The 26,657-nt window shown below is 43.7% G+C and overlaps 1 protein-coding gene and 1 long non-coding RNA gene across 20 annotated transcripts in view; one reads left to right on the plus strand and one right to left on the minus strand.

Annotated features, from left to right (window-relative positions):
* LOC102553003 (uncharacterized) overlaps window positions 1-26,408 on the plus strand; it is a 63,037-nt gene extending 36,629 nt beyond the window's left edge. The window contains exons 6-9 of the long non-coding RNA XR_005493423.2: window positions 3,854-4,038; window positions 12,914-12,995; window positions 14,860-15,136; window positions 20,563-26,408. This is a non-coding gene — a long non-coding RNA (uncharacterized LOC102553003). The remainder of the gene's footprint in view (window positions 1-3,853; window positions 4,039-12,913; window positions 12,996-14,859; window positions 15,137-20,562) is intronic.
* The window catches only part of Cobl (cordon-bleu WH2 repeat protein), a 232,552-nt gene that overhangs the window by 136,283 nt on the left and 69,612 nt on the right, over window positions 1-26,657 (minus strand). For 12 of the 19 annotated variants that reach the window (NM_001401104.1, NM_001401102.1, NM_001401103.1 and 9 more), the window contains exons 2-4: window positions 14,904-15,107; window positions 6,253-6,463; window positions 4,130-4,358 (exon numbers count right to left, since the gene is read on the minus strand). In NM_001401104.1, the coding sequence (NP_001388033.1) occupies window positions 4,130-4,358; window positions 6,253-6,463; window positions 14,904-15,107 (644 nt within the window). Of the gene's footprint in view, window positions 1-1,764; window positions 1,810-4,129; window positions 4,359-6,252; window positions 6,464-14,903; window positions 15,108-26,657 lie in introns of all 19 variants that reach the window. The other 7 variants (XM_039092058.2, XM_039092060.2, XM_039092053.2 and 4 more) reach the window with 1 other exon arrangement.

The raw sequence follows: 26,657 nt of genomic DNA on the forward strand, positions 1-26,657 counted from the left end.
CACTGGCCATGAAAATGACCGATTGAAAGCAAGCTGAATCTTTCGTTTCTCTCCCTGGATAGAAAGTGACTGGTCACAGGACCGAGGCCACCTCATAAAGAAGAGTTATGATGACCCGGCCTCCAGAACCATATTGTTTGGAAAGGCAGCTTCTCCTGCTACTGTCTAACAGCTGTGCGGTGTAGTAGGGCCTCAGATTTCACAGCCCCAACCTAGGCCTCAAGCTGGTAATATATTTTTAAAGGCGTTGCCTATGGATTGATCAGAGATATATAAGAGGTTCCTGACACTAGATAAACACCGTAGAAAGGTGAGAACAAAGCAAGAGAGATCTCTCACTGGCATCAGGCTAAGTCTCCATAGACAGCTGGTTAGGCTGTCCGACCAGGGCCGTAAGCTGTGGATGCACAGATTTCCCTGGAGAGCATGTGCTTTAAGACGAACAATCATGCCCGTGAGCATGACACCAATGTTCAAGGCTCCCATTTACTCTTCAAGAAAGCACTTCCTATTGGATGCATTAAAGTGACGGAGATGAAGGTTAAGTTGGGTGGCACCAGAGACGGGGAAGGTGGAAGCCCGAAGCAGCTGTTGTTCTAGATGGGAAACAGGGCAGCTCGATAGCCAGAAACAGGTCACAGCCAGAACAAGTCCCTGAAAGATAACAGGTGGAACTTCCCACGTGGTCCAAGTGGGCATTCTCATCACAGCTTATCTCTAAGGTGCAGTCACCATCGCAAGACCGTACTGAGTGATGATGTGTAATAGAAACTGTAGTAAAGTGTGCTTCTCCCCAGCCCCGGTCTGTCCAAATCCCCAACCAGAATCTCCCAGGATGGCTACAGTGGCCATATATGTGCATGTCCTGTTCAGGACAATGGTGTTCCTTAAGGGATAGTACTTGTGTGAGAAATTCTATTGTGGCAGGTTGGCGATGAGTTAGTGAATGGGGCCAATAGGCCTCAGCACTCTGGCAATGCCTAGCAGATTGGGAGGCATGAAAATGCTGTGTTTTCTTTCATTAATTTAAAAAACAAGACAAATCTGCTATCACATACTTTAGCCAACCAAAATGACACTTTCTGTCAAATATCAAAACTCATAGGAATATTAGCATATTTATATATATATACATACATATATAGTCTAAAAGACTCATAAAGATCAAAATTCACATGTGTATATGTTTATATGTATATGCTTATCCAGTTTGTAAAACTGCATGCAGATAAATATATGCATCTGCCTCTTCATAAGTATGTGTATGCACATGTATATAACAGAGACTTTCTAAATAACGGTGCCAAGTTAGAGCTAACCCTTTGCCTACCTATATTTCTATGATACAGTTTCAGTCCCAAACTGGTGGATACTCTATAATACCTAGGATGGTTCTAGGCAGAGAGCACAAAAGTAAGAATAAAAATCAAGTCAAGGCAATAGGAACTGATGTTATTTCTGTACACATCACTTTCACCTGAAACTCTGAGCTATACGATTTCTGTCTTTAACAGTCTCAGTGAGTTCTATGGATTAAAGGCACACAGCAAATTCTCACACAAGGTAGTTCTTGTCTAAAAACAAAAACAGAAACTAAAACAGGGAACTAAAACTTAAATCATAGCCTCAAATCAACCCGGCAAGCCCCCTCCCTTCTCCAAAGTGCCTGGAGCCAAACTCAGTTCCTTTGAGGTCTGACAGATACACCTCCATGCACCCTCCCATCTGGAGCCATGCAGAGTGCAGCCTGTCAGCTCACTGTACCTTGACAGCTCAGGGAAGGCTCAGACTGTGTTTTGGTCAGAAGAACTGGAAAAGGCAGGCAATGAGAAAATGAGAACATCTCGAAGGTCTGCAGCAGCCCAAACCAAAGATCCAACTACTCCCTCAGCCTCAAGTGTGGCTTTACACCACCCACAAAAGAGACAAGGCCATCTGCAGAGCTGGCCTACTGTACCTCCAGGCCCAGCCTCCTAGTCCCAGCAACAGGCTGCTATGCCTGCTGTGAGCACAGGGGGCAGCAGAGCCTTGGAATTCAAGCTGGGCTTTCAGTGTCCAGACAGCGGAGGCATTTTGCCAGCAGCATAGTAACCTCTAGCTGCTATCTCCCCTTTCTCCATCAGTTGCTGAGATGAGGAAAAGGCGGCTACCTCCCACGCCCTAGCCTCTTGCAAAGGCACCCCCCACACACCCTAGCATGTTCTGCTGGTCAGCCTTAGAAGAGAGAAGGCTTCTCAGTGACACCCCCTGAGAAATTCTCCTTTCTTCTCAGATGTTTGGCAGTCAGCAGGGTGAGGTACAGACATGTGGCAGGATGGTTGGTAACCAAGGACACCAAAAGAGGCATGTTACAGGTAAAAGGCATATAGCTGGCCTTGGGCTTGGAGGCCTGCCCGCCACGGGGCACGAGAATAGAGCAGTGAGTAGTGTACTGGGGTCATTGGGGGAGCTAGTTCCAGTGAAGAGCAGAAAAGCTCATTGGCGGCGTCATTTCGTGTTCAGATGTTCTCCATGGCATCTAAGAGTTGGGCTTAGTGGCCTAGCCCTGCTGAAGGCTTCAGCTTCCATGTCTGATAACTGGGAACAGTGGGGCTTCTCCTTAACAGCAGGCAGGCTTGCATGGCTTCTCTAGGAAATAGTTCGACTTCGTTCTTCAAGCTATGTTCAAGCGTGGTGTCTAACAGAGGCCTCGGGGTGCAAGCCTTTCACTCCCATTCCTAAACATAGGAGAGTCTTTTTTTCCTTTTTCCTTCCCTCTCCTTTTTTTGTAGAAGAGACTTTCTTTCCCTTCTGTATTCTTTTTTCCTCCAAAATATCCCATTAACCAAATTTAAACTTAACCAGACAGACATTGTAACTGGATCTGTGCCCATGATGCTGGGAGTACGGTCTGTGCTTGTAAGAGGTACAGGTTGGGAGAGCATGTATAAGGCAATCTCAAGGACCACAGCATCAGCAGCCGTAAGCGTGACTAAATGTAACATTCTGTCAGAGCACTCTCTTCAGGAGGGTAGCCCGTCTACCTTACACTACCTTTCTTCCATGTCAGCTGAGAGGATGATACGGAATCCCCAGGGAAGGTGTGGGCTGAGACAAAGTATGGACTGGACCATAGGAGACACCATGGCCACTGTTCTCACAATTTATTTGTTAACAAGGAAAAACACATTTTTAGAAGAAATTATCTAGAAGTCTATAACTTAAAGGCTGTAGAAGAACAAATAAAAGACCAACTGCATATCTTTAAAAGTCCAATTGATCTGGAGAATAAATAGCAGATGACATAGAGAGCCATCATGTGACTCTGCCTGGTTTTGTAAGGGCCCCCGAGGTAATCATAGCTGCTCTTGAGTTCATAATGGCAATAGCTATGCCCCAAGGACAGAGTTCCACAGCACACCGGAAAGCCCATTTTAAAACTATAAAGTCAAGGATTAGGAATCATGTTTTTGTCTGACAGTTAACTAAAAATCGAAACTGTTAGGTCAATTGGAAAAGTCTAATTACGTAATAGACTGCCCGGTAGCAACATTACACGGGCGCCGCCACTCATTGATGCTGCTAATGACTGTGCTGCAAAGCACCCCAGGCACACCACAGGTACAGCGTTAGCAATAAACCAGTGTGGAACTTGTCTGCACGACTGATCGCGGCAACCAGAATTGGTTGCTTTCAGAGGATGGTCAACGTGCTTCTGGCAAGTGATCCGAGATTCGAGCAGTGACTAAATCCCGGGAGCATGAATAAATGAAGTAAAACTCACACAACGTTTTAAATAGTCTCTGAGTAGGGACAGCAAAAGGCATACGTACTCTCTCCTCACTGTTTCTTTTTATGTGCTATTACTTCCTAGAGCTCAGAGGAAGACAGAAGGCCAAAGGCATTTGCAGGTGTGGGAGTAAAGAGACATCGCAGGATAGAACAACAACCTCCATTCCTCTTTTGCCCATTTCACCACAGGAGAAAGCCCCAGCTGCCTGACTCTTCCCACACCTATCTGTAGACAGGGTTCCTGGCAGCTGCAGGGGGAGAATACAGGTTTGTGTGCATACCTTATGTCCCAGACACTATGTACCAGGGCATGTACAATGTCAGCCACATCAGGTATGTACGATGTGACAAGTCTCACCTCTTCTGTTGTCCCACGCATATAGCTCCTTGATCCCTAGTTCATTCAGGGACTTGGACAGCTCCAGCTCTTCCCCAGCAATATTGTCCCTGAGCAGCACCACGTGATCTGGGCTGACCTCACACTTCGCACAGATGACAGGCAGAATGTTCTGCAGAGGCACCTCAGGGCTCACCCGCATGACAGCCTTCTGAGTTCTCAGGTAGTTCACTACCAGGCGTACGGATTTCTGCAAGAACACACCAGACATCCGAATTCTATATGTACACCTTCCTGAAACGGCTTTAATTTCTGTTTTAATCCAAGGGTTGAGGATAGCAGGGTTTTCCCAGCCCCTTATCTTTCTTCCCCAAAGTTGGTAGGTGGTGGAAAAATAGCATAATGAATGCTGGGAAGTGAGTATACGCAATATTAGACGTTTGCTAGACCCTCTCGTGTTAACTGGCAACTGCTAAACAACAGGGAGAAACTGACATGAGCGAGACCTCTAAATTTAAATTCTGTAAGTGTACAACCTTTCACAGATTCTGGCTGGATGTGGGTACAAATCATTTATATGGTTTTTTTTTTCTAAAAGAAAGGTGTTTATAAATGATAGGCATAGTTTTAAGAATAAGTCTTGAAACACAAAAATGTTTGCTTAAGAAGTCAAAATATCAAATAAATAGGTGGATATATGTATATGCTTATAAAAACAAGATATGTATTATAAGTACATATAAAGTATATACAGACATGTATGAATACAGATATATGCATATATATATACACATGCACTATATTTTTTACATTAAGCCAGAAACATATTTAATTTTTCTTAAATACCAGACATAATAATCAGAAAGAAAAACCATCTCTCTAAATTTGCTGATTATTAAGTACCTATAGCGATTCTAGGTGGCCCATGAAAACCTTGTAGGAGTGAAAGCTTCATGCAAACCACTCCAATTCACCGTCACTGTTCTCCATGGGGTACAAAGACCTTGCGAAGGTCAAGGTAGCGTGTGTGTAGAGTGACAGATGAATGCCGTGGTCCCCTTAGACTCTGAGTAGCAGGCTTAGTGGACTGAATGAACTGGACTTTGGGAGGACTATGGGGCGCTGCCCCAGCCTTGGTTTCTGCAAGAGGAACCACGCGTATAACTTGACTTAATTCTCCCTGGAGTCCAGGCCATGAAGAAGTGCCACAGGATGTGAAGAGGTCCCTTCTCTGTGAAGCACTGCTCATGTCTGAAGTGCAACTGAGATTCTCCTACAGATTTAGGATGGGAAGGGAGCAAGTACATGCTGCTAATCACTGAAAACTACAAGTTCACGGGAATAACTGCCAGGCCTGAAAGCACGTTTTGAGCATATCTTTCAAGCATCTGATGCGGACAGTACTTAACCAGCCTTAACCAGAGCCTTAAGGCCATGCTCAAAAACATTACAAAGCCATGTAAGAACCTGGAATTATTTTCGCTTGATAATTTATGGCTGTAATAAAATGACAACTAAGACATTCCCTAGATGTAACAATATAAATTTTCCTGGAAGTATTTTTTTTTAATTTCAAATATTATATTTTGATCGTATTCTTTCCTCTCCCCCAACTCCTCACAAGTTCTTCCCACTTCTTGTCCCTTACTCAACTTTCTAGTCCCTCTCTCTAAAATGGTAAACACTTTTATGGAACTACGCCTCCTGGAGCCAAACCCAGAAACACGTGTGTCAAGAAAGCAGTCACCGGTTAATAAGCAGACCACAGTGAATCTGAGAAATCTACTTCTTGATTATATTAGCTGGATGAGTGTTTGGGTGCTGCACAGAACCTGTGACTGCCATACTGAAACACTTCCATCTCCAAGCAGGTCCTGATGGACACGTTGTCCTGCAGCGGTCCTATTTGTATGATACAGAAAGGATCAGTATGGCAACAATAAACATTAGTAAATTTGTAAAGTCCTGCCTCCTGTGAGCAAACCCTGTAAGTTAGTACCAGGTATAAACGAGGAAACCGTGACACAGAGCTGTGTGTTTGGTACCCCAACCGAGGCCACCACCCATGCATACGGATGCACAAGTCTGTATATCTGTAAGTCTGTATGTCTGTATGTTCTCAGACAATGCACAGGGCCACTGACCTCAGGGGCCTTGGTTAGGCCAGGCTTCCCTTTCTCTTCAGGGACTTTTTCTTTCAGAAATACCGTATGTGCATTCAAGGAGCCAATCAACGTATTTGGCTTAAAACTCAAAGGCTGTTGGGTCTCCGAAGACCAGATCTCTAAGACGTGGTGAGAAGGATTCAGGTGGTTCTGAAGGCAGAGTTCAACCAGGAGGTCCATCACCGCACGGCTGAAAGGGAGAAACAAAACAGGGTTATCGAGGCTGCCTGCAGGTTCCCTTCTGTCTGGCTGAGAAAGGCCATGTGGCTAGATGGAAAAGATGAGACTTGTGTATAAAAAAAGGCGGAGGAGGAGGAGGGGGAGGAGGGGGAGGAGGGAGAGGAGGAGGACAGTGTTAGCGATTTTAAGACTTTTAAGCTCTTATGCATAATTCTATGATGGCATGTTAACAGTTTCAATGCTAACCACTTTAATAGCCCATCAAAATCATAATAAATAAACAACAACAGTTCCATTTCTAGATAAATGCATGGATCTGTGAGGTTAGCTAAATCCTATAAGCAAAAGCTACACAACCTATGGTTCTGTGGCATGAATTATCCCATCATTTGGAAGTGTAAAGTATCGAAAAATCCTCTAAATTTTAAATTGAATAAATTGATAGACACTCTGATGAATAACAAGCCAATACGTTAAGGTATTACCCAGCAGAAACTAACAGACTCTGCCAAGACCAAATCAAAGAGAAAGGGGGGTCTTGAACCAATAACATAAAGAGACTGAATCAGTAATTAAACCTCACCTAAAATGAAAACCTCAAAACAAAGACTGCAAGCGAAAATTACACTGAATACCCAAAGAATAACACAGCAATGCGCCTTAAACTCAACAACAACAGCCATAAACGACTGAGCATCTCCAAACTGTAACATCAGCAAGGAGGAGGTTGCCATCCAAAACAAACAGAAATGAAAACAAAAATCCTCAATAAAATACTATTACTGCAATTCAACAGCACAGCAAAAAGATTGTACCCATGAACAAGTAGGATCTCTTCCTGGAATTCAAGCCTGGTTCAATATATACATGGAAGTCAATAAATAATGATATAGCATACTGCCAAAATGAACCATAAAAACACATATATGTCTCAAGTAGTACTAAAAACATCTTATAAAATTGAGTATCTATTCATGATTTTAAAATATCTTTGCCACAATGAATATATAACTGACTGCAATACGATAAAAGTCACTCTCTCTCTGTCTCTCACAGAAAGATAGTGTGTGTTAAGAAAATAAAGAAGAATGCATAAAAGTTTAATTTAGAAAATATAACAGATCTCTTATTGGGTATCGTGTTATTAGGTCACTTATTTGACAAGCTATAAAACAAATAAAGCTTAGTCTCATCTTAGAAGAAAAATCACAGCAGTGAGTGGTTAGTTTTGTCCCTCCGTCCTTCCCTCTGAGCAAACCTAGTGCCAAAAAAAAAAAAAAAATCCACCAAATACCCTATTTCTCACTCATTGTAACTAAACAATATTCAGACCATCGAAATACTCACTACTATCTCCAGGGCAGTGCTTACTTATCCCATGTTCCATCTAAGAGGATATTAACAGCATGCGTCAAACATTACAACAATAATTCCACGGTACTGGTACCCCCGTGTCCCTAGGACATTCGGTGGGAGGGACCAGGACACATTCAACATTCACTTAGAGACTAAGGTGTGAGCAGGAGAAACCCTGCAGTGAATTCTGATCCGTCCAGCTTGAATACATACTCACCTCTCTCTCAACAGGGAACTTAGAAGTTAGAGCGAGCACACAGTAACATGCACCATGCACCCCAACAAAGCCTTCAGAACAAAGAAATGTCTTGGAACAGGGCCAAAATAATACTGAATTGTATGTGCTAGTATTGTATTGAAGATTTGTCTTTCATTCTTGTTCGTTTTGGATGACAGCCTGTGGTTTACTGACGTTGTAGTTTGAGATGTTCATTCTTTTGTTGCTATCGTTGAAGAGTTTAAGAAGCATTCTTTTAATATGTGGTATAATTTTCTATTGCAAAATGAATGCACTTACTTTGTGTATGCATTTAGTTTACGCATATATAAAATAAATATGATGCATTTGGTTCAAGGTTTTCCTTCCTGATGATGCTTCATTGTCTCTCTGGTGGCCTAGAGCTACTGTGTATCACACTTTGTTCCACCATGTCAAGGAGAACCCTAATTTTGGGGTTTCTCCAAGCTGATGGTTTTGGACTCACAGTACACCCAGGTCTATAGTTACTGATTATAACTTGTTTAACTAACCCCTCTGGGGGATCCATTTCCACCACATAAATGTATGAATACAAACTATAAAAAAAGCACGTAGCTCCTGACTGCTATCATCCAAATATTAAGGTCCGAAACACACTGCTATGAAAGGGATCATGAATAGTTTGGGGCTTTCTCCACTGCAGAGAACATACCCTCTTGCCTTAGCAGAAGCCAGCACGTACAACTCTATGTATTGACAGCATTCATCGATTAGGTCAACGGATATAGGTGTCTGAATCTCAACCTTATGTATCAAATGTTATTTCAAAATCAGCTGACCTAAGCCCTATGTAATATGCCCTCTCTCCTCCCAAGTCATCAAGGAGAAGACGTACTTTTCTAAGCTGTCTCCTGAAGACTGAATAGGGATCTCTAATGGGAACCTAGGACCATAAAAGAAAACACAGGACACCGGGACAATTTATTTCATGTCATGAGGGGGTTGACACTTCGTTTAGAAGAAGATGCTCACTGATATGACTAGTCATAACCTTGCCACATGAGCTCGTGTGAAACAAAGGGTGAGGGGACCAGGCCTTTTCCAGTCTGGAACACACCTGTTAAAATGCTAGATGGCACTTGAAAGAAACTCTAAGAAGCTCCTCAGGTCTCTACAAGCTCCTATGGCATTCCTGGAGAAACCTATCCAGAAATGGAAAGACAGTCGTCTGCAAACTGACATTGACTAAGAAGGAACAAAAACACTAGCTGTCTACAGTCCCTGTGGGGTTTTATTACAAATCTCTCAGATCCCAACTTGCCTTTTGTTGCCTATGAACAAAGAGATGATGACTTTATTAATTGGGTGTTATGTATATGCCTCCACATGGTCTTAGTAGGTTACTGTGTCACAGGGCCACAGAGAATTTTCCAAAGACTGGCAAGGCTGCTTGGCCACTCCCACGGTTCTCACCACCTGCCGAGTCTGGCCTCTCCTCCCTTCGATCTCCTAAAGAAGTCCTGGCCCCTGGTCCACAGCTTTCCTGACATCATCCTCCAACCAAGGACTAGTGTCATTCCTCTCTGGCCATGTTCTATTAGAGGAACTCACGTAGCCTGTGTGGGATCCTAGGATCCTTATGCATGGCCTCTGAGCCAGGAAAACTGGCTGGCTGCATTGCTCTGTGCCTCAGTTTCCTCACTGTGGGGGGCATTAGGCTAGAGCCCAGCTTAAAGGGTTGCTGGAGGCTTCTATGAATTAATAGCTTCAAGACACTAAACAGTGTCAGCCCAGTAGCAGGCACCGTGTCAATGCTTGCTAAGTATGTGACATTTCCCCGCTCTTTTCTATGGGAATTTCATACAGCTTTGGCAGAGGATAACAGTGTGTATGTGACTGGATGCCACCCTGCTCTCAGCAAGTGACATCAGACCCTTGAATTGCAAAATATTTTCCCCCACCTCCTAAGGAATGAGAGAAACTCGGCAGTCAGACATGCTCAGAATGTCAAAGGCAAAGTCAGGCATGACAGCAAATTACAAAGGGCTGGAGGTAGTCCCAGTGATGGCGCCCTAAGAAGACCCAGGAGTCTGGATAAAATACACAAATATCCCTCTGCAGCCCTTTTCTAACTAATCACCACTAAGGTGAAATCACAAGCTTAACAGAAGAAAAGAGTTAGAGTAAAAAAAAAAAGAGGAGTGACCTCTCCCAAAGTAAGCAAGCTGAGTCGGCGGGCTCACTTAAAACGCCCAGTTTCTGTTCATTTTCTTCTCTGATTTATCATACATGGATTTTTCCCCCTAGCTGCTTTGCCCTCCGCCTTTTAACCTTTATAACACAGAGATGAAACTGTTTCTTTCGGGGTACTTGCTACAAACTCTAATCTTCAGTTTGTAACACGGATAGAATTTTTTTTATAAACTTTCTCTTTAAAATGTTGCTTTCTAAATATATACAAAGTTAAAAAAAATGGCCCTGCCTGAGCCAGTGACTTCGGTAAGAAAGTGGTCTTCTGCCTTATATGGCTGTTTTCATAGTCCTACTGCGGGACAGGAAGTGAAGGGTACTGTACGCATACTGGAGTCAGAGAGGCCACCAATGAACAAACGGCCCTCCTGGAATAGAGGGAATCTCTCTCTAGATCAAAGCTTGCTCGCCCCAGCCTCACCCTTGCTCTCCACACCCTCAGATGCACAGGATAGAGAGAAAGGTACTGAAGGCACTGGATCTGGTGTGGTAAGGATGAGGAGACCTCTTTTTCGACTATGTATGGAACAGTCTCCTTCCTCATGCCATAGGACTAGTAAGAGCCTAGACTCACTCTGGGGACAGAGTGCCTGGCTCAGAGCAGAGCCACAAGCATGCTGTGACCAGAGGATCTCTGCATGAGCATGCTATCTGAAACTTTAGAGCTTGTGGAAGCCTAGTTTAATGGACCTCACCCATAGTATTCTAATTCAGCCAGGCTTGGGTAGACCTGCAAAACCTATACTTCCTATAAGTTCTCCAGTGTTGTCAATGCTACCCGTGTTGGGGCTCATCTTTAGAATGTCTTGCTACTAAATATCAAAATAAGCACACTTGGAACGTCTGTTGACTGCATGGTTCACTGGGTGCTAGGTATGCACACTGCCTTCACAGGTATACCCTGATGGTCTTAAAACAAACGATTTGTATGCATGGTCACATCATAAGTGTTCCAGTGTGTCCTAGTTTCTTGTATGGACCAAGGCCAGCATGTAGCCCTAAGCACTGGGTGAGGCATACAAAGAGGTCAACGCAGATCCTGAGAGAAGGTCCGGTCTGACCGGTTCATGTGGCATCTGAGAGGCAATGCAACACGTAATCAAGATCCTTAGCAGACAGTCTGTACTGAGGATTTTCAACAGAGAACATGTGCAAAACACCAACATGGTCAAGAACAAGAAGGCAGACCAGAAATAGATCCATAGACAGGGAAGACTGGTGGCCAGATGCAAGACTTCAGATTTGAGGTGAAATCTCGAGCAAGAATCCAGTTTCAAGAAAGCCTGGGTCCTGATTAACAAATGCTAGAACAATGGAGTAAAATGCCACAGACATGGTCTGTCAAGGATATACATCTGTTACTTGTCTATAAATGCTCTAACAATTGGGTTTAGAGAGAGGTGCAGGCTTCTAACTAAAGAAACCTGCCATCTTAAGGCAACTGAACATTAAAACTAGCTAAAGGAATATTGGCTGAAATTCTTGATCTGAAGAGAGTTGATAAGATAAACCTGGGAATCCAGGAAAGTGTGGTGTTTGTCCTATCTAGTAATGATGTCATATGATGCAGGTTACCTGAGCAGGTGTGGACATGTTCTGCACTGAAGGTATCCCTTTTCTGACCACAGTAACTCTTTCCCCTTTTTAAAACTCTGTCCTCATTGTCTTTCACCTGTGTCTTAGAGGTTACCCTTCCTCAGAGTATACAGAGGTGGTTCTCAATCTTCTTAATGCTTTGACCCTTTATTACAGTTCCTTGTGTGGTGACCCCAACCAAAAAAATATTTTTGTCACTTCTTCCTAATTTTATTTTGCTACCATTAGAAATATCTGGTAGTCAGGATATCTGACACGCAAGCCCTGTGAAAGGTCCATTCTGCCCCTAAAAGGAGTTGCAACCTATACTTTGAGAAGTACTGGTCTACAGTATTCTGTATCCGACTTGTAGGAGAGATGGGTGTCTTCTATATGATCCTCATTTAGTGGATGATTGTGGCAGACTTGGACCCAACCTAATTAGCCTTGAGGAACTGATTAGGGAGGTCTTAAAAGTCATGTAAATTTTACATGCCACTTTTAATATGTTTGTTTTTCCTTGTGTTTGAAGAAAATTAGTACTCTGAAGCCAGATTTCTTATAGCTCATGTAGGCACCACTGCATGTGTGGGCTCCTCTCTCTGTCTCTCTCCTGAATCTAAATTCTATCTCATGGACCTACATGCTTCCCATGAGGGGCTGCTTGGTAAATGTTCTGTTTTCCCAGGTAGGCTGAGATCCCCTCCTCCCAGCGCAACTTATTATTTAGTTTGTAATTGATTATTTAGTTTGCTCAATGGATAAGTAAACGCTTGCATATTTAGTGATCCATCGGGAGCCCACAAAAAAATGAGACTTCTGCTTAGTGGGACTAGATTTCAACCATCATTTGAGCAAGCACTGTGCCTTCTACCAAGCTTTGCAACACTGAAAACACTCCTTCCCTCTGCTACAATAGCAAGGCTTGGTAATTTAACTGCTAGAACTTTAATCCTGTTAGTTCTTTGCAGAAAAAAATAGTCTCCTTTATTAGCAGGGAGAGAGGGAGGGAAGAAGGGAGGGAGAAGGAAAATTGGGGATAGTAACTCCTTCTTTTAAATAATGAGTTTTTTTTAATAGCTCCTCTTATAGGCTTAATAACTAGGAAGTGGAAGTCTTTACACTGCTTTGCAAGGCTCACGACCTGGAATTCTCTACACAGGTATGAACTTGTCTATTCTGTGGTGTTCAGGTTCCTAGGGGCAGAATTATAGGACTGAACACTCGGGGAGTTTCCTTCTATTCTGGAAGAAAGAACATTGGCCTTTCTCAGCCAGATGTCCCTTAGCTGTGTGAACCAATGTGGATGTGACTAATTTTCGACACTGAGATGACACAGCCCAACACTGTCAACACTTACGAGCCTTTTATGAAGCTCCCCCGGGGCTGAGGGTACTGTGTCTTCAAAGATACTCTCTTTGCTGGTGCTCCCAATTAAAGCAATGGGGATGCTGGCTTCCTTCCCGCCCACCATGCAGAGAGCTGGCAAGCCCATTCCTAAAGGCTTGCCAGCCTTCTTCCTTAGTCAGGAACACTTCCAAGCCCAATCCTTATGTCTTAATATTTAAACCAGATAGGGTCTTTTGTTTGTGTTTCTAAATTCAAACCAAGCATGATTTGCAGAATGGGGTCATAAGCACTCAGCGACTAGCGTGTTTTCTCTATCAGGAAATAAATGGCTCGGGACTGGCTATATTTTGTAAACAGTTATTTAGGGCAAGATGAGCATGCTCTTACCTAAAGCTACTGCTTAAGCAGAAGTGGAGGAAAAAAAAAAACAAATAAAAGTCAGGAACCTGATATCAGCCCACTTCTTATTATTAAAGGGTGAAACATGCCCTCGCCTGCAGCAGAGAAAAACCCAGGGATGGGCTTCTGGGTTGATGCTGGCTCTGCCTGACTCTAGGTGTCCCTGCTTAGAGAGAGAATGTTATCTGAATAATTGATAAGGCTCTCAGTAGTCTCGGTAGCAATCTTTCAGAACTGGGCGCTGATAACTTCTGCTCCTTTAGGGGAAAGGAGCTGAAGGCAGAGAGAACATGATGCAGTCACTTGAAAGCATTTTCCAGAAACATTCCCACTTCCTAGGAGGAACTCCACCTTTCCTTATGCCTATCAAGATTTGTGAATTATTATGCAGAGGCCACAATCTAAGAGAAGAGAAAGCAGTAGCTATGAACTGGAACGATATATAAAATCCTAACTATATATTTACTGGTAGAATAGCATGCACTCTCAAATTGTTTTTAAACTTTGATAGCATAACATATGTCTTATGTTATAAGGCTTTGTGGGAAGTGTGTAGAGAATATAATCACTGTTCTATAAAATAAACAAGCAAACACACATACAGAGAGAGAGAGAGAGAGAGAGAGAGAGAGAGAGAGAGAGAGAGAGAGGGAGGGAGGGAGGGAGGGAGAGAGAGAAAGAGAGAGAGAGAGAGAGAGAGAGAGAGAGAGAGAGAGAGAGAGAGAGAGAGAAACTCTAACAGTTCAGAGTCTCTGAGCTGGGTGGGCCTGGGCAAATGCCACAAGGGATCCGTCTCAAGTCCAAACACCTCCTTTGATGCTAATGTGAAGATCTTCCTATATCTGGGAAGATGGCTATAAGGAGGAACCCTGCTGAAAAATAACTTCTTACACCGTGTTGGCGGCAAGACTTTCAAAGACAATATGATATGACCTACTACATGGTATCTTGGAACACAAGAATTCCAGTCATGGGTGTACATCAAGGCTGGAGGCAATACTCATAAGCATCGTGTTTAATGTTCACCTGAAATAATTTTGAAAACGTATGTATCCTTACAACCTCAAACTCTACCAGGATAGGCTTGAAGTCCTGGCTCCCCTAAAGACTACAGAGAGGCTTTCTGGGCCATTCAGCCCACACTACTCCCAGTGGGATTGTTTTGAATCGCCCACCTGTGACCTTGTACCAATCTATAGTATGTATTCTAACCTGGGTCAGATTCAATATGGAAATAACATGCTCACACCCATCCTTCCTTCTCTTCCCACACACAGGAGAAGGAACACAGGAAAGCTCCACCCAGACACCAGGATCTCACCTCCCACTAACCACGCTCTGCTTCTCCAGTCCACTGGGCAGAACCACAGTGATGTCCAAGGTACTGTTGTGAAGTGCCTCCTTCAAGTGGACCAGGCTTTGCTGTGAACCCAGTGTGGCGTCATGAGGCAGTTTCTGTTCGCTGTGGACATTCTGGGCAGCAGGCTTTCCAGGAGGTGGTGGAGCGCGGGCCTTCATCTTCCTTCTTGAAAACGATAACACAGAAACACTGAGGTGAGTGTTTTATGATTGCCGCCAAATGGTTCGTCCTCAAAAGCATTTATGGTTTGCTTCAGAAATACCTGGAGAGCTGTGGGGTCCTTCTAAACTTGTATGTCAGCACTCTCCAGTACTAACAGACAATATCTTCCACAAACAAGTAAAAAAACGAGACCAGTTCAAAGAAATGCCATGGGAAGCATTTTTTTAAAGTGTTTTGAAAAAGAAAATCCTAAAAACGTGGTCCCCATCTGGAAGCACCATGTCCTACTTTCTAGCCACTCTGGTTAAGGTGTTAGGTGTGTGCATCTGAGTTTGTTGGCCTGGTCCTTTGGGGATTATACACGCTGGCTCACCACTAGTAATTGGCCATCATTCGAGCGGTAGTACCCTAACACACAACCCCTCACCCTCGTTTTCACCTTATTTCAAACTGTGGCTTGAATGCTCACTTAACCTTGAAGGCAGCATCCCAGCCCCTGTCAACAAGACACACTTACCAGATGAACATTACAGATAGGGAGGGAAGCAACTAACATAGGCACCGCATTTTACATATTAAATGCATGCATGTGTGCATAGACACATGCCTATACGTTCATACAGAAGTCTGTATATGTTTACATAATGTTCATATAGAAGCATATATAAAACTAGGTGCATGTGTAAGTGTATACACATTAATTTATATACTAAGGCTTTAGTTTATAAAGACCATGTGTATTTTATGATGACAGCAGCCATGATTTTCTCAGGAGCACTTTGCATTCACTGGGATTTGTTCTAACGTAGACAATTTAGCTAATAACCACCTACCTGGTCATTCAGTAGTTACTTTCCAGATCTCAAAATATCTTGCAGCCCAGATTGATTTGGAGCTCACTTGAAGACCCACACTCACTCAGTGTCAGGCGGAGGCAGGAACCTTGCCCAGCTGACACCCCAGTGCCCTTCCTACCTGCTTCCTACCCACTCTGCAGTACCACAGCCAGATCCACACAGAGGCAGTGAGAGCCCACCTCACACCCTGAACTCTTGCCCCACTGACTTTTGTGAGTACATTGGCATGAAGGTTCAAAGATATCACAACAGACTTCTAGAAATTTATTCTCAAGAAGCTTGTGACAGGATGGCATGATTCCTAAAGGCAGACAAATTACCCGCAGATTACCAACAATGGCAGACACATAGCAATAATAGGACAATAAAATTAACAAATCGTTTAAAACAATATATTGGTGCCAACAGTTAAAAATATAAAACTCAATGAGCAAAAACAGGTTTTTTTTAAAATAGGCTTAAAAAATACTTGTTTAGGAAAATATTTTTAAAGAGGAATACATTATGGCAAAAGACTTCCTAACAATGGCCAGTGACGGCGTCTGTGTGATGCCAGATAGGACATGTGCTTTGCTACTGTAATATGTGTTACTTGTAAAACACAAGACATCATTTAGAATTGTGAACAAGCAGGAAATGGGATCCAGAAGGGGCTGTAAACTTCCAGATGTCCCCACCATAGCTAACACAGACTGAGGAATGGCACTCACTTCTTATTCTCTGCTACAGTGAGTAGTTATAAATCGACTTAAAAAAAACGAAACTGTAAGATTGGAGTTACAGTGTTTCCATGTTATGCTATATTTATTTCTCATTTCCCCCCTCAATTCATAGACACAAAAACCAAACAGATTCTGTTTTTTCTTGTAACCGCAACACTCAGGAGGCCAACGTAGAGAACGAGTTCCAGGCCAGCTTGGGCTACATAGGTTTCATGACTAACCTGGGCCATATGAGATAAAACAATTTAAAAAAGTGAAATAAAAAAATAAAGTAAAAGAGAATTGTTAATATTATCTCATATTTCCATCTGTGCCAATCTTAAGATGGCAAATGTTATCTATAAAATACAATAGAAAATGTTGTCCCAGTGTTACCAGAAAGCAGAGCTACGCTCAAACTCAATTTACACAGTGTCTGAAATTTAACCGTTATATAATTCAGTCTCCTAGAAAAACGGCTGTTCATCCCATTTTAGAGACTGAAAAGGTGATGACCAAAAGCCACGGTCATCAATTAGCCTTGACTCCAAGTCGCCAGCCAGCCTCTCATTACCTCCCATCGGTCCTTACCAGAGAAAAGCTTTGTTTACTCTCTAATTTTCAGTAAAGAGATACATTTCCCACTTTAGCGGAGGAGAGTCAAGCAGGAAGCATCTCAGTGCTACTACAGGAGCATAGTGCTACGTAGAGCGGCACTCGGTGTAAAGCGGCCTGTCCCCACCACCTGTCTTAGCATTTTACTTCACGAGCTCAGTGGTCCAAAACCTCACAACTGCACAGCCACAATAATGAGACGCTTTGCCAGTCAGTTCCGCTGCCTGTAGGCTCCTTCCACAGTGTTTAAGGAACATTATATGAGGTTAGTGTCTCATAGCACACCCCACAAACTACCTGGTATAGACAACTGACCATGGCCGCCTGATACAACCAGGAAGGCAATAGTAGTAGCATTTCTTGAGTACAGCTGTTTGCTCTGGACACATGTGTGTGTGTGTGTGTGTGTGTGTGTGTGTGTGTGTGTGTGTGCATGCCCGCAAGCGCTTGCATGTGCAAAAATGTCTGTAATAAGATATGAAATTCTTCACACAGGTGCCCACGGGGCATAGCTGGGTCATACAAAGATTTATTTTTAGCATATCGAAAAAGCTCCATGCTGATTTCCATAATAGCTGAACTATTTTACAATGCCACCAAGCAGTGAGTTAAGTACCCTCTCCTCAAACTGTCTCTGGCATTTCCTTCCCAAGCCATTTCAACAGGGCCCAGATAGAATCTGGATACATTCGATTTGCATTTCCCTGATGGCTAAGGGTTTTGCACATTTTAAAAACTACTTATGAGGTGTTTTAGTTTCTCTTCTGAGAATGCTCTTCACTTCCTCACCAAGTTTTAGATTGGGCTGTTTCCTTTCTTATATAGTTTTATGAGTTCTTTGTAATCGTAAGTGCTAATCCTTTGTCAGATATGTAGCAGGCAAATGTTTTCTCTGATTTTGTAGAATGCTACTGTTCCATCCAAATAACAACTTCCTAAAATCCTCTTTTCTTTTTAAAACTCATGAGGTAGGTAGGGGCTGGAGAGATGGCTCAGCAGTTAAAAGTACTGGCTGCTCTCTTCCAAAGGTCTTGAGTTCGACTCCCATCAGCCACACGGTAGCTCACAACCATATGTAACGGGATCTGATGCCCTCTTCTGGCATGCAGATATACATGCTGATGTTCAAATAAATAAATCTTTAAAAAGAAATTATGAGTCACATATGTAGACAATTGGGTTTATTTTCTGAGATTCAGGAAAGCCCTTACTCATCTCTACATCATGAAGTCTTCTCTACTTTTTGCTTCAGCATTTTCAGAATTTTAGGATTAAAGTAATTACATTTGCGGTTACTTTTTAAGCAAGGTGAAAGATCAGGATATGGGGTTTTTTAGTTTTTAATTCTACTATGTGTACATAACCTTTTATTCCCCAAAACAACTGATTCTGAGAAGGCTAGGCTGCCATGACAGACTTCAAATGGCAGTTCAGAAGACTAGGCCTAAGACCTGATCAAGTTCAGACAAGTGAATAAGAGAAAGAAAACACCCCAGGCTCTAGCCTTCACACCCCATAATGGCTCCAGAATGCCTAGAGATGGAGCAAGATAAAGCTCATCTACACCAGAAATCCAACGTGCTTTAAGATGAGCTTGTAAGCTCCCTTGGTTGTCTCTCTATCTTGTAAACGGGAGACCTCAGGAAGCTGAACGTCTGCAGAATAAAATAAAATAGCATGTAAATAGAATTTAGACACTATTGGAGTCTGGAGTGTATTCTTTGGCGATTCATGGGCCCTTACAAATTGTTTCTCTCCAATGAGTATTTTAGGTATCTTTGTAAAGAAACTAACGTAGCTGTAGCTATAGCTGTGGGTGACTATGGCCTTCTGTTACATGGACCAAAATGTGCCTCTTTACACCGATGCCATGCTGTTTTTATTATGACGACTCTGGAGTAGAACTTAAAATCAGGTATGGTAACCTCTCTAGCATTCCTCTTTCCACTCAGGGTCGCCTTGGCTATGTGTGGTCTTGTATGTTTCCAAATGAACTTTAGGACTGTTTTCCTCTGTGAAGATGATGTTGGTGTTTTAATTGGGATCGTGCTGAATATGTGGGGAACTACTGATAAAATGCTCATCTTTAGAAAATTGGTTTTTCTAGTCCAAGAGAATAGGGTGTCTTTCTATCTTCTGGTGACTTGTTCATTCTTCTAGTGACTTTTTCATTATCTTTCTTAAGTATTTTAATGTTTGCACTTTAGGCATCTTTCGCATACTTGGTTAAATTTACTCCCAGATATTTTGCTTTCTGTTTTTTTTTTTTTTTGAGCATCTCATGAGTGGAATCATTTCATTGACTTCTTTCTCAGCATGTTTGTTATTGGTAAGTACGAAGGCCACTCGCTTTCACATGCTAGGCTGATCTCCTGTCCTGTTACCGAGAGTGTTCATGTGCTGTAAGGGTGTTATGGCGGCCTTGAACCATCTCATGCATAGAATTATGTCGTCTAGATAATGGTACTTCACCTTTCTTCCCATTTGTATCCCTCTTGCTTTCTTCTCCTGTTTTACTGGCTGTCTACATTGATAGAAGCACTGTACTAAATAAGAGTTAAGAAAATGGTCATTTTTGTCTTGTTGCTCATTTCGGCGGACATGCTTAGCCTTTTCCCCCACCTAATACAATATCGGGTGCAGGTTGCTCAAATACGGCGCGTACTATGCTGCGGACGTTCCTTCTACTGTGAGCTTCTTTAGGATCGTCATTAGAAAAGAATGTTGACTCTCGTTGAAAGCTTTCACTGTATGTATGAAAAGGTCTGCCTTTTCTGTCCCTAAGTCTATTTATGTTATGTGCTGCATCGTAGTTATTGATTCATGGGCTGGAAAGGTTTCTCAGGGGCTAAAAGTGCCTGCTGCCAAGCTTGGTGACGAGTTCAATCTCCAGATTCCACATGGGGGAAGGAGGGGGTCAGCTCATGAGGTGTTCTCTAATATTCTCCCTCCCCCTCCTCCCTCCTCACTCCACACACACACACACACACACACACACACACACACACACACACACACAGAGAGAGAGAGAGAGAGAGAGAGAGAGAGAGAGAGAGAGAAGCGTGTATATACCCCCCCCCACATAAATGCATAAAGTAAATACAGGTACATTTTTAAAAACTCTTTAAGAACCTCTTTTGATTTGCATGTTAAACCAGTAATTCTCAACTTTCCTAATGCTGCAATCTTTTAACTCAGCTCCTTAATTTTGTTGCTACTTTGCAACTATAATTCTGCTGCTGTCGTGAATTATATTCTAAGAATCTGTATTTTCTGACTCAACAGGCTGAGAGCCACTGCGTTCAACTGTCCCCGCGTTCCTGAACAAAGCTGACTTGATGACAAACATTCATTTTGATGTTTCCTTGAATTTTATTTGTCATCATTTTTGTTGAGAATTCATTTTGTTTAGAGAAAAATCTGGGAAGTTTTTACATATTTTACAACACATTATGTGTTCATGGTACCCTTTTTTTTTTTGATTTAAAAAAAAAAAATCTTTGTGGTGGTTGCCAGAGGCAGGGGAAGGGGGAATATACAGTTGATGTTTTATGGATGCTGGTTCTGAAAGACAATCAGGTGTAGAGATGGAGGGTGGTGAGAGCTGAACGTGACACAAGTGAACCACACACTTGAAAATGGTTGGAGAGGTCTATTTTATGCTCTGGGTTTCTTAGCACAGTCTGAAAGTTGTCCCTTTCCAGCTAACAACGACCTCAGTTCACAGATTTACTAAGTGCATCTTATTTCCATGGAACACCTCTGCCGCTGTCCGTGTGGTGGTGGTGGGGAGGGTGCTCTGGCTTCCACCACCTCTGATGCCTTAAATGCTATAGGTGGCTGGTTTCGATGAGCCGGCTGCAGGAAACAGCAGGGTACTGATCGTGAAGAGGGAGCAGAGATTTTAGGCCATCTCCTGTGAGGTCAGGAGTAGCACGAGTGGGACAGGCAGGGATCCTGATTCGGGAAACAGGCTGTGGTGGAATTTGTCGATGCCTCAAGCTTGGCTCCCTCCCACTCATCATCTTCCAAGGGATAATCTATCAGTGCTGATACCTTATAGTCAGGTTTGTCAAGGATGCGTGCATTAGGATCAGAAGCTTCTAGTGTAAATACGCAGCATTAGAACAAGGGAATCCTGTTTTGCCTGCTCCGTGTGGAGGCATGGCTATACTGAATGCCCTCCAAAGAACATAGTCATAGTGAGAAACAGAAAACGCCAGCTTCCTGCGCTTTTGAAAGGCACAGAGAGAACAGACGCTGTTCCAACAGATGCCCCGAGTCACCTCCGTTCAATTGTGAAAGCCCATGAGTACTACCATGAAGATGCTTCTCAAAGGTCGATACTGTCAATCTGCAGAAGGTAAGATTCGGGGATATAGGAGCTTGATCGAGAGGGTGGAGCTTCTGCCCAAGTGTTAAGAAGTACGAAGGGTGAGGACCTTGCCTGCTCCTCTTGGGGACACCCACGGCAGGTGCTGGCTCACCTGCCACCAGGTAGGTCCAGCCAGGGTTCTTGAGAGGATAAGTCACCTGCACACAACCCAAACTCCTTTCCAGCTCTCTGAGTTAAAACACTGGGTGTGTCCCAGGAGGAGCTGTTTAGAAAGCGTAAAGCGTATTATATAAGAAAATGTTTCTGGCGTTTCCAAGTCATTAGCTGTGGACTCAGATGATGTGGGGCCACGATCCATCCGAGCTCCTGAGTACTTACTGTTTTCCCACCAGGTCAGGGCCCCCAGCTGGATTTTATTTCTGATAGCTTTTCACTGAAGAGAAGAATGCTTGAAATGTGTTCCCTGAAAGCGAGATGACTTATGACGCCATGGGTTAAATGGTTCAGGGAATGAAAATCTCAAGTCTCTGTGCAGACAGATAAATCAAACTCAAATTCCACAGGAAATTCATGACCTTCACCCAGACTAGAGAGGCCAGGATGAGGGAGTCCAAGGCCTGTATACTGACTGAACAGGGAAAAAATCATACCTCTCCCACCTTGCTGTATCCCCCAGGCCAACATCTTAAAGGGGATCTTCTTTCTTTATGTTTCACAGATTGTGTTTGTTTGTTTTGTATTTTTAGCCATCCAAGAACAGCAGACACAGAAAGCACAGGCTTGCTTACACTAATTCCCCTGATAAAACCAAGTATGTAATTCCTGCACTTTCCCATGCTGGCTGATGCTAAAGACATTCTAGTGGAATCAGGTGGAGCTGGCACATGCACCCTGGCTGCCAATCAGACCATGAAGCAAATCGGCATCTGCTTATGCTGTAGCACCTGGGTGTTTCCTTTCTCTCCCGGAGGTCTCTGGATTCCCATGTTAGCTCCCTCCTGGAAGGGAGCCTTTGCGTGCAAAATGAGCTGCCTCTGTTCTGTTTGGGTGTCAATTACCAGCCACAACTCTGGATAGCAGTTCCAAGAAAACAAGGGCCTCCACATTCTGGTTTATCACTGACAAGCCCACGGACATCAGCTCAGAAACTACTGAACCATAGTGTTTATCTGTGACTGTCTTGTGTCCGACTTTGTACACAAAGGACTTCAGGAACCCCACTCTCACCCAGACCAAGTCAGGTGCCAAGAAGGGGAATCCTCATGTCCAGCATCAACCCCTGCATTTATAATCCACAACGGTCTGTTTGTCAACTGTCATTTCCCTGAATAATTATGAACCAGTCATCAAGCAAACAATGTATCCAATCCTCACAGGAACTTATTATGATGTCTCCCCTCTAATTCTGATGAGGCCGTTGGGGATCCATTAGCCCTAGCAATGTATCATTTAAGCAAACAGCTAAAATGACAGAATGACAGATGTGGCATTTCCGAACCTCAGGCACTCCCCTAGGTGCTGTGTACTCTATGTTGCCTTAAATATTTTCCAAAAGTCAAACAAAATATAGATATAGAAATGTAGTCCCTATGCCCTATCTTAGCACAATGGAACTCAGCAATCCTAACATTCAGGGCTCCCTCTCTAGCAAGATTGTCTTTTGTCTTCTGATTAGGGGGAAATAAAAGACAAGTCGGGAAACTTCTGCCAAAGTTCTCACGACTGGCCTTGCCTTTTAAAACAAAACCTAACTCTAAGCAGGTATCCAAGAGCCAGATAAGCAAGGCGTAGAGTATGCATGTATGAAACAGATAAGAGACCGCATCCAAACTATGGTGTGCAAGAGGGCCATTTAGAGGTGCCGTCTATCACATCGCTCGTTGAATGTGGGGAAGTAAGTTTACCCAAAAAACACCTCATTTCAGGGCAAGAGTCAGCCCCAGGACACCCTCTTATGAGTGCAAAGTAAGTAATGGGTGCTGTTCCCAAGTCACTAAAATGTCAGATGCCACCTAGCAAATTCTCTCTGGTGCACTATATCCTCTAGCAGGTGCCTCTACCTGGACAAACCATTGTAATTTATAGGCCTTGGTTTCCCTAAGAGCTCAACAAAAAAATGTGGAAGTTTATCAAGCGGTGTTTGCAGGAGGACTGTATGAGATGACTCCTCTTGGGACCAGGCAATGCTCAGTAACCATTACTGAACCACAAGTAGTTTTACTCTCTGGGATTAAAAAAAGCCCTTTTATCTGTGTAAGGGTAGAACACTGGCCCACTCTCCCAGATGCACAATGAAAGCTCACTTACACAGCCAACACACTGGGAACTAAGAAATGCTATTCACAATAAAATTTTAGTTTTGACCTGGGTTGGAGGAAGCTTTCAGGAACTGGCCACAAAAAGATTCACTCTCCTGATAGGATTCTCTACGACAGAGTAACAAAAGCTATTAGTCCTTACCAGCCTCTAAATTCAGGGGCCAGTATATATGGGAATGTTGCTATCTTACCAGACATCAGGTACATATTCAAAGAGAAACATTTGAGAGCTATTTCCCAACCCCTAGTGAGAAAGAGCCCGTAGTGTGCATGGCTTATTATCAGCAAATACTCTACCCTGGGGCTGAGCCCGCAGCTCAGGCTCCGAGAATCAGATAAAAACTAGAGTTCCTGTATTGTTGAATATTCCAGAAAAGGAGTATCTCCTTTCAAAAACAAGCCAATACTAGTTTACTGAGGTTTTAACATTCTCAACAAACAAAACAAGCAGAAAAGGCCAACATATGGGTCCGTCTCAGGCTGCCCCCTGCCCAGGCCAGGGGACTTCTCACTCTACTTAGAAGAGTGGGCTTTCTATGGAGGTCAGTGCAGTCCCAGCAGCTACAGGACAGATTCCACTGGGGTCAGCTAGGCCTTGTAAAGAAGCACAGTGACATTTATTGTCCAGCAGACACAGTGCTTCACAGGTGGGGAGGCTGCCTCTGCCTGTGCTCCCAGCAAAAAGCCCACAAGGCCTTCTGCAGAATGACAGACAGCAAGGGAACTGTCTCCCCCATCCAATTTAAACCCTTTAAAAAACACAGAGGAGAACACGGGAATTAGGCAGAAGGCAGAGTGGAGTCCTAAGGAATGAGGATGCCTGGTAGCACCTGTTTCTTCCTCCCAGAGAGCGTGCAAACCTCTGGGAGTTGGCAGTGTGGACACACAGGCGTCCCCGTGGGGAGGATGCCTGCATATTTTTGGAGAGATGAGTCAGCCCTCCTAGCTGCCAGCCAACCTTACATGCTTAAGCTTTGTTGAATTTGCATATTGCACTGTTTCCTATCACCTCTCAGCTATGATGCAGAACCTTCTTCTTCTGAAGGAGTCTGGGGTTTCTCCTTTCCCAACCTGTACAACCAGAAGCTCCTTATTTCTTTATAGCCTGTCTTTAAGGGGCGGTGTGTTGTTTATTATTTTTTTTCCCAAGCCTGAAAGATACGTTCTGTTCTACCAACAGCCCTGTCCCAGAATCACAAGGGCTGCTGCTGATCCAACAGGCGCAGGAAAGCAGATAGACCTCTGAGTCTCTTGGGTCTCAGCTCTCCTGCAGCCAAGGCTTGAGGACCCTAAAGAAGGCACAGCAGGCCTCAGGATCTGGGAATCTGGCCATTCTCCCCAGCTCTCCTGCCACTGGCTGCTGCCTGCATTGCTATACAGACTGCTGTGTCGCCAACATCAATGACACACCTGGCTGACAAGCTTCCACAGTTGTGATCATCCTCTGACCCCAAGGACCAAGGTAGTCACTTCCAGAGTAGACCTAGGAAAGTACAGAGTAGGCCCCTAGCATCCCCTGGGAGAGGCCATCATCTCCTCTAATCTTCCCCATGACACACACCCAACACACTGAGACAACCCCTGCCCCCATACACGCACACCCTGAGTATCTAAGTCTATAGTGCCCTAGCCTCTAACAGTACCCAGACAAGAGCTTTCTTAGCAGTATTGCAGCCCTAGCCTCTGCCTCTTGTACCTGCCACCTGCCTCACCAACTCCTGAGTCCCATTTCAAGACAAAGATGGATCTTCTCTAGACAATTTCCATCTAGCCATCCTCCATGAAACAAATGTCTCCACTCCTTGCTGGTCCAAATCCAGATTGTTCTGCCTCTTATACCTAAGACTCCAGCGTTAACAGCATTCATCATTCCCTGCACAATCCATGACAAGAACCTTGGTGGTTCTACACATGGCTGGGGAGGGGGGGTGAGCCCCTTCATGGTCTTTCAGTCTCTGCCGATCCTCTTTCAGCTTCCACCGAATGGGTAAGCATAGGGGTGGATCTAAAGAAGAGTCACGGTGTGGCCTGTAAAAAGTGTCCACAGAGGGAGAGGACGGGGAAATAAGACCCCAAGGAAGTGACTACGGGAAAAGTTAACACCCTGGGCTCAAATCTCAGCACCATCATGAACAGGAATGCCCTAGCAATATACCCTGCTCCTGCCTCTCTTTGCCTCTGAATGATGGAGATCAAGTAAAGACTACAGGTATCTAATCTTCAAAGTACACAGCCAATATATTCAGTTCCTGGTGCCTAAGCCTTCAGAAATGACCCAGCAACACAGTGCAAGCCATGGAGCAGTCTGTGTTACATGCTTGCTGAAACCTAAGAGCTGACTCAGAATCCCATATTCAGACACTAGGAATGGGCTTGCACTGGGGAGCCCTGGGACACAGTAATAAGTGTCCTGGCCCCTGCTAGCACACTACCAAAAAAAAAAAAAAAAAAAAAAAAAAAAAAAAAAAAAAAAAGAGAGAAGACATCAGATTGCCCTCTTCACCTGGTGCTTCTGCAGGCACCCCACAAACTGGTGAGATCCCTGGTGACCTGTGGAGGGCTGGGCATAGGGCAGTCAGCAGATGGGACACACCATCGGGCTTGGAGCTCATAAGAGCTCAGAAACAACGGCCCCTGGGATGCAGGACTGCAGACCATCGTACACATGAACACACACCACAAAGTAGTTTTAAAAACCATTATACAATATCTGCCCCTTTTTCTTC

This window comes from Rattus norvegicus, chromosome 14, assembly GCF_036323735.1.
Source record: "Rattus norvegicus strain BN/NHsdMcwi chromosome 14, GRCr8, whole genome shotgun sequence".
NCBI lineage: Eukaryota > Metazoa > Chordata > Mammalia > Rodentia > Muridae > Rattus > Rattus norvegicus.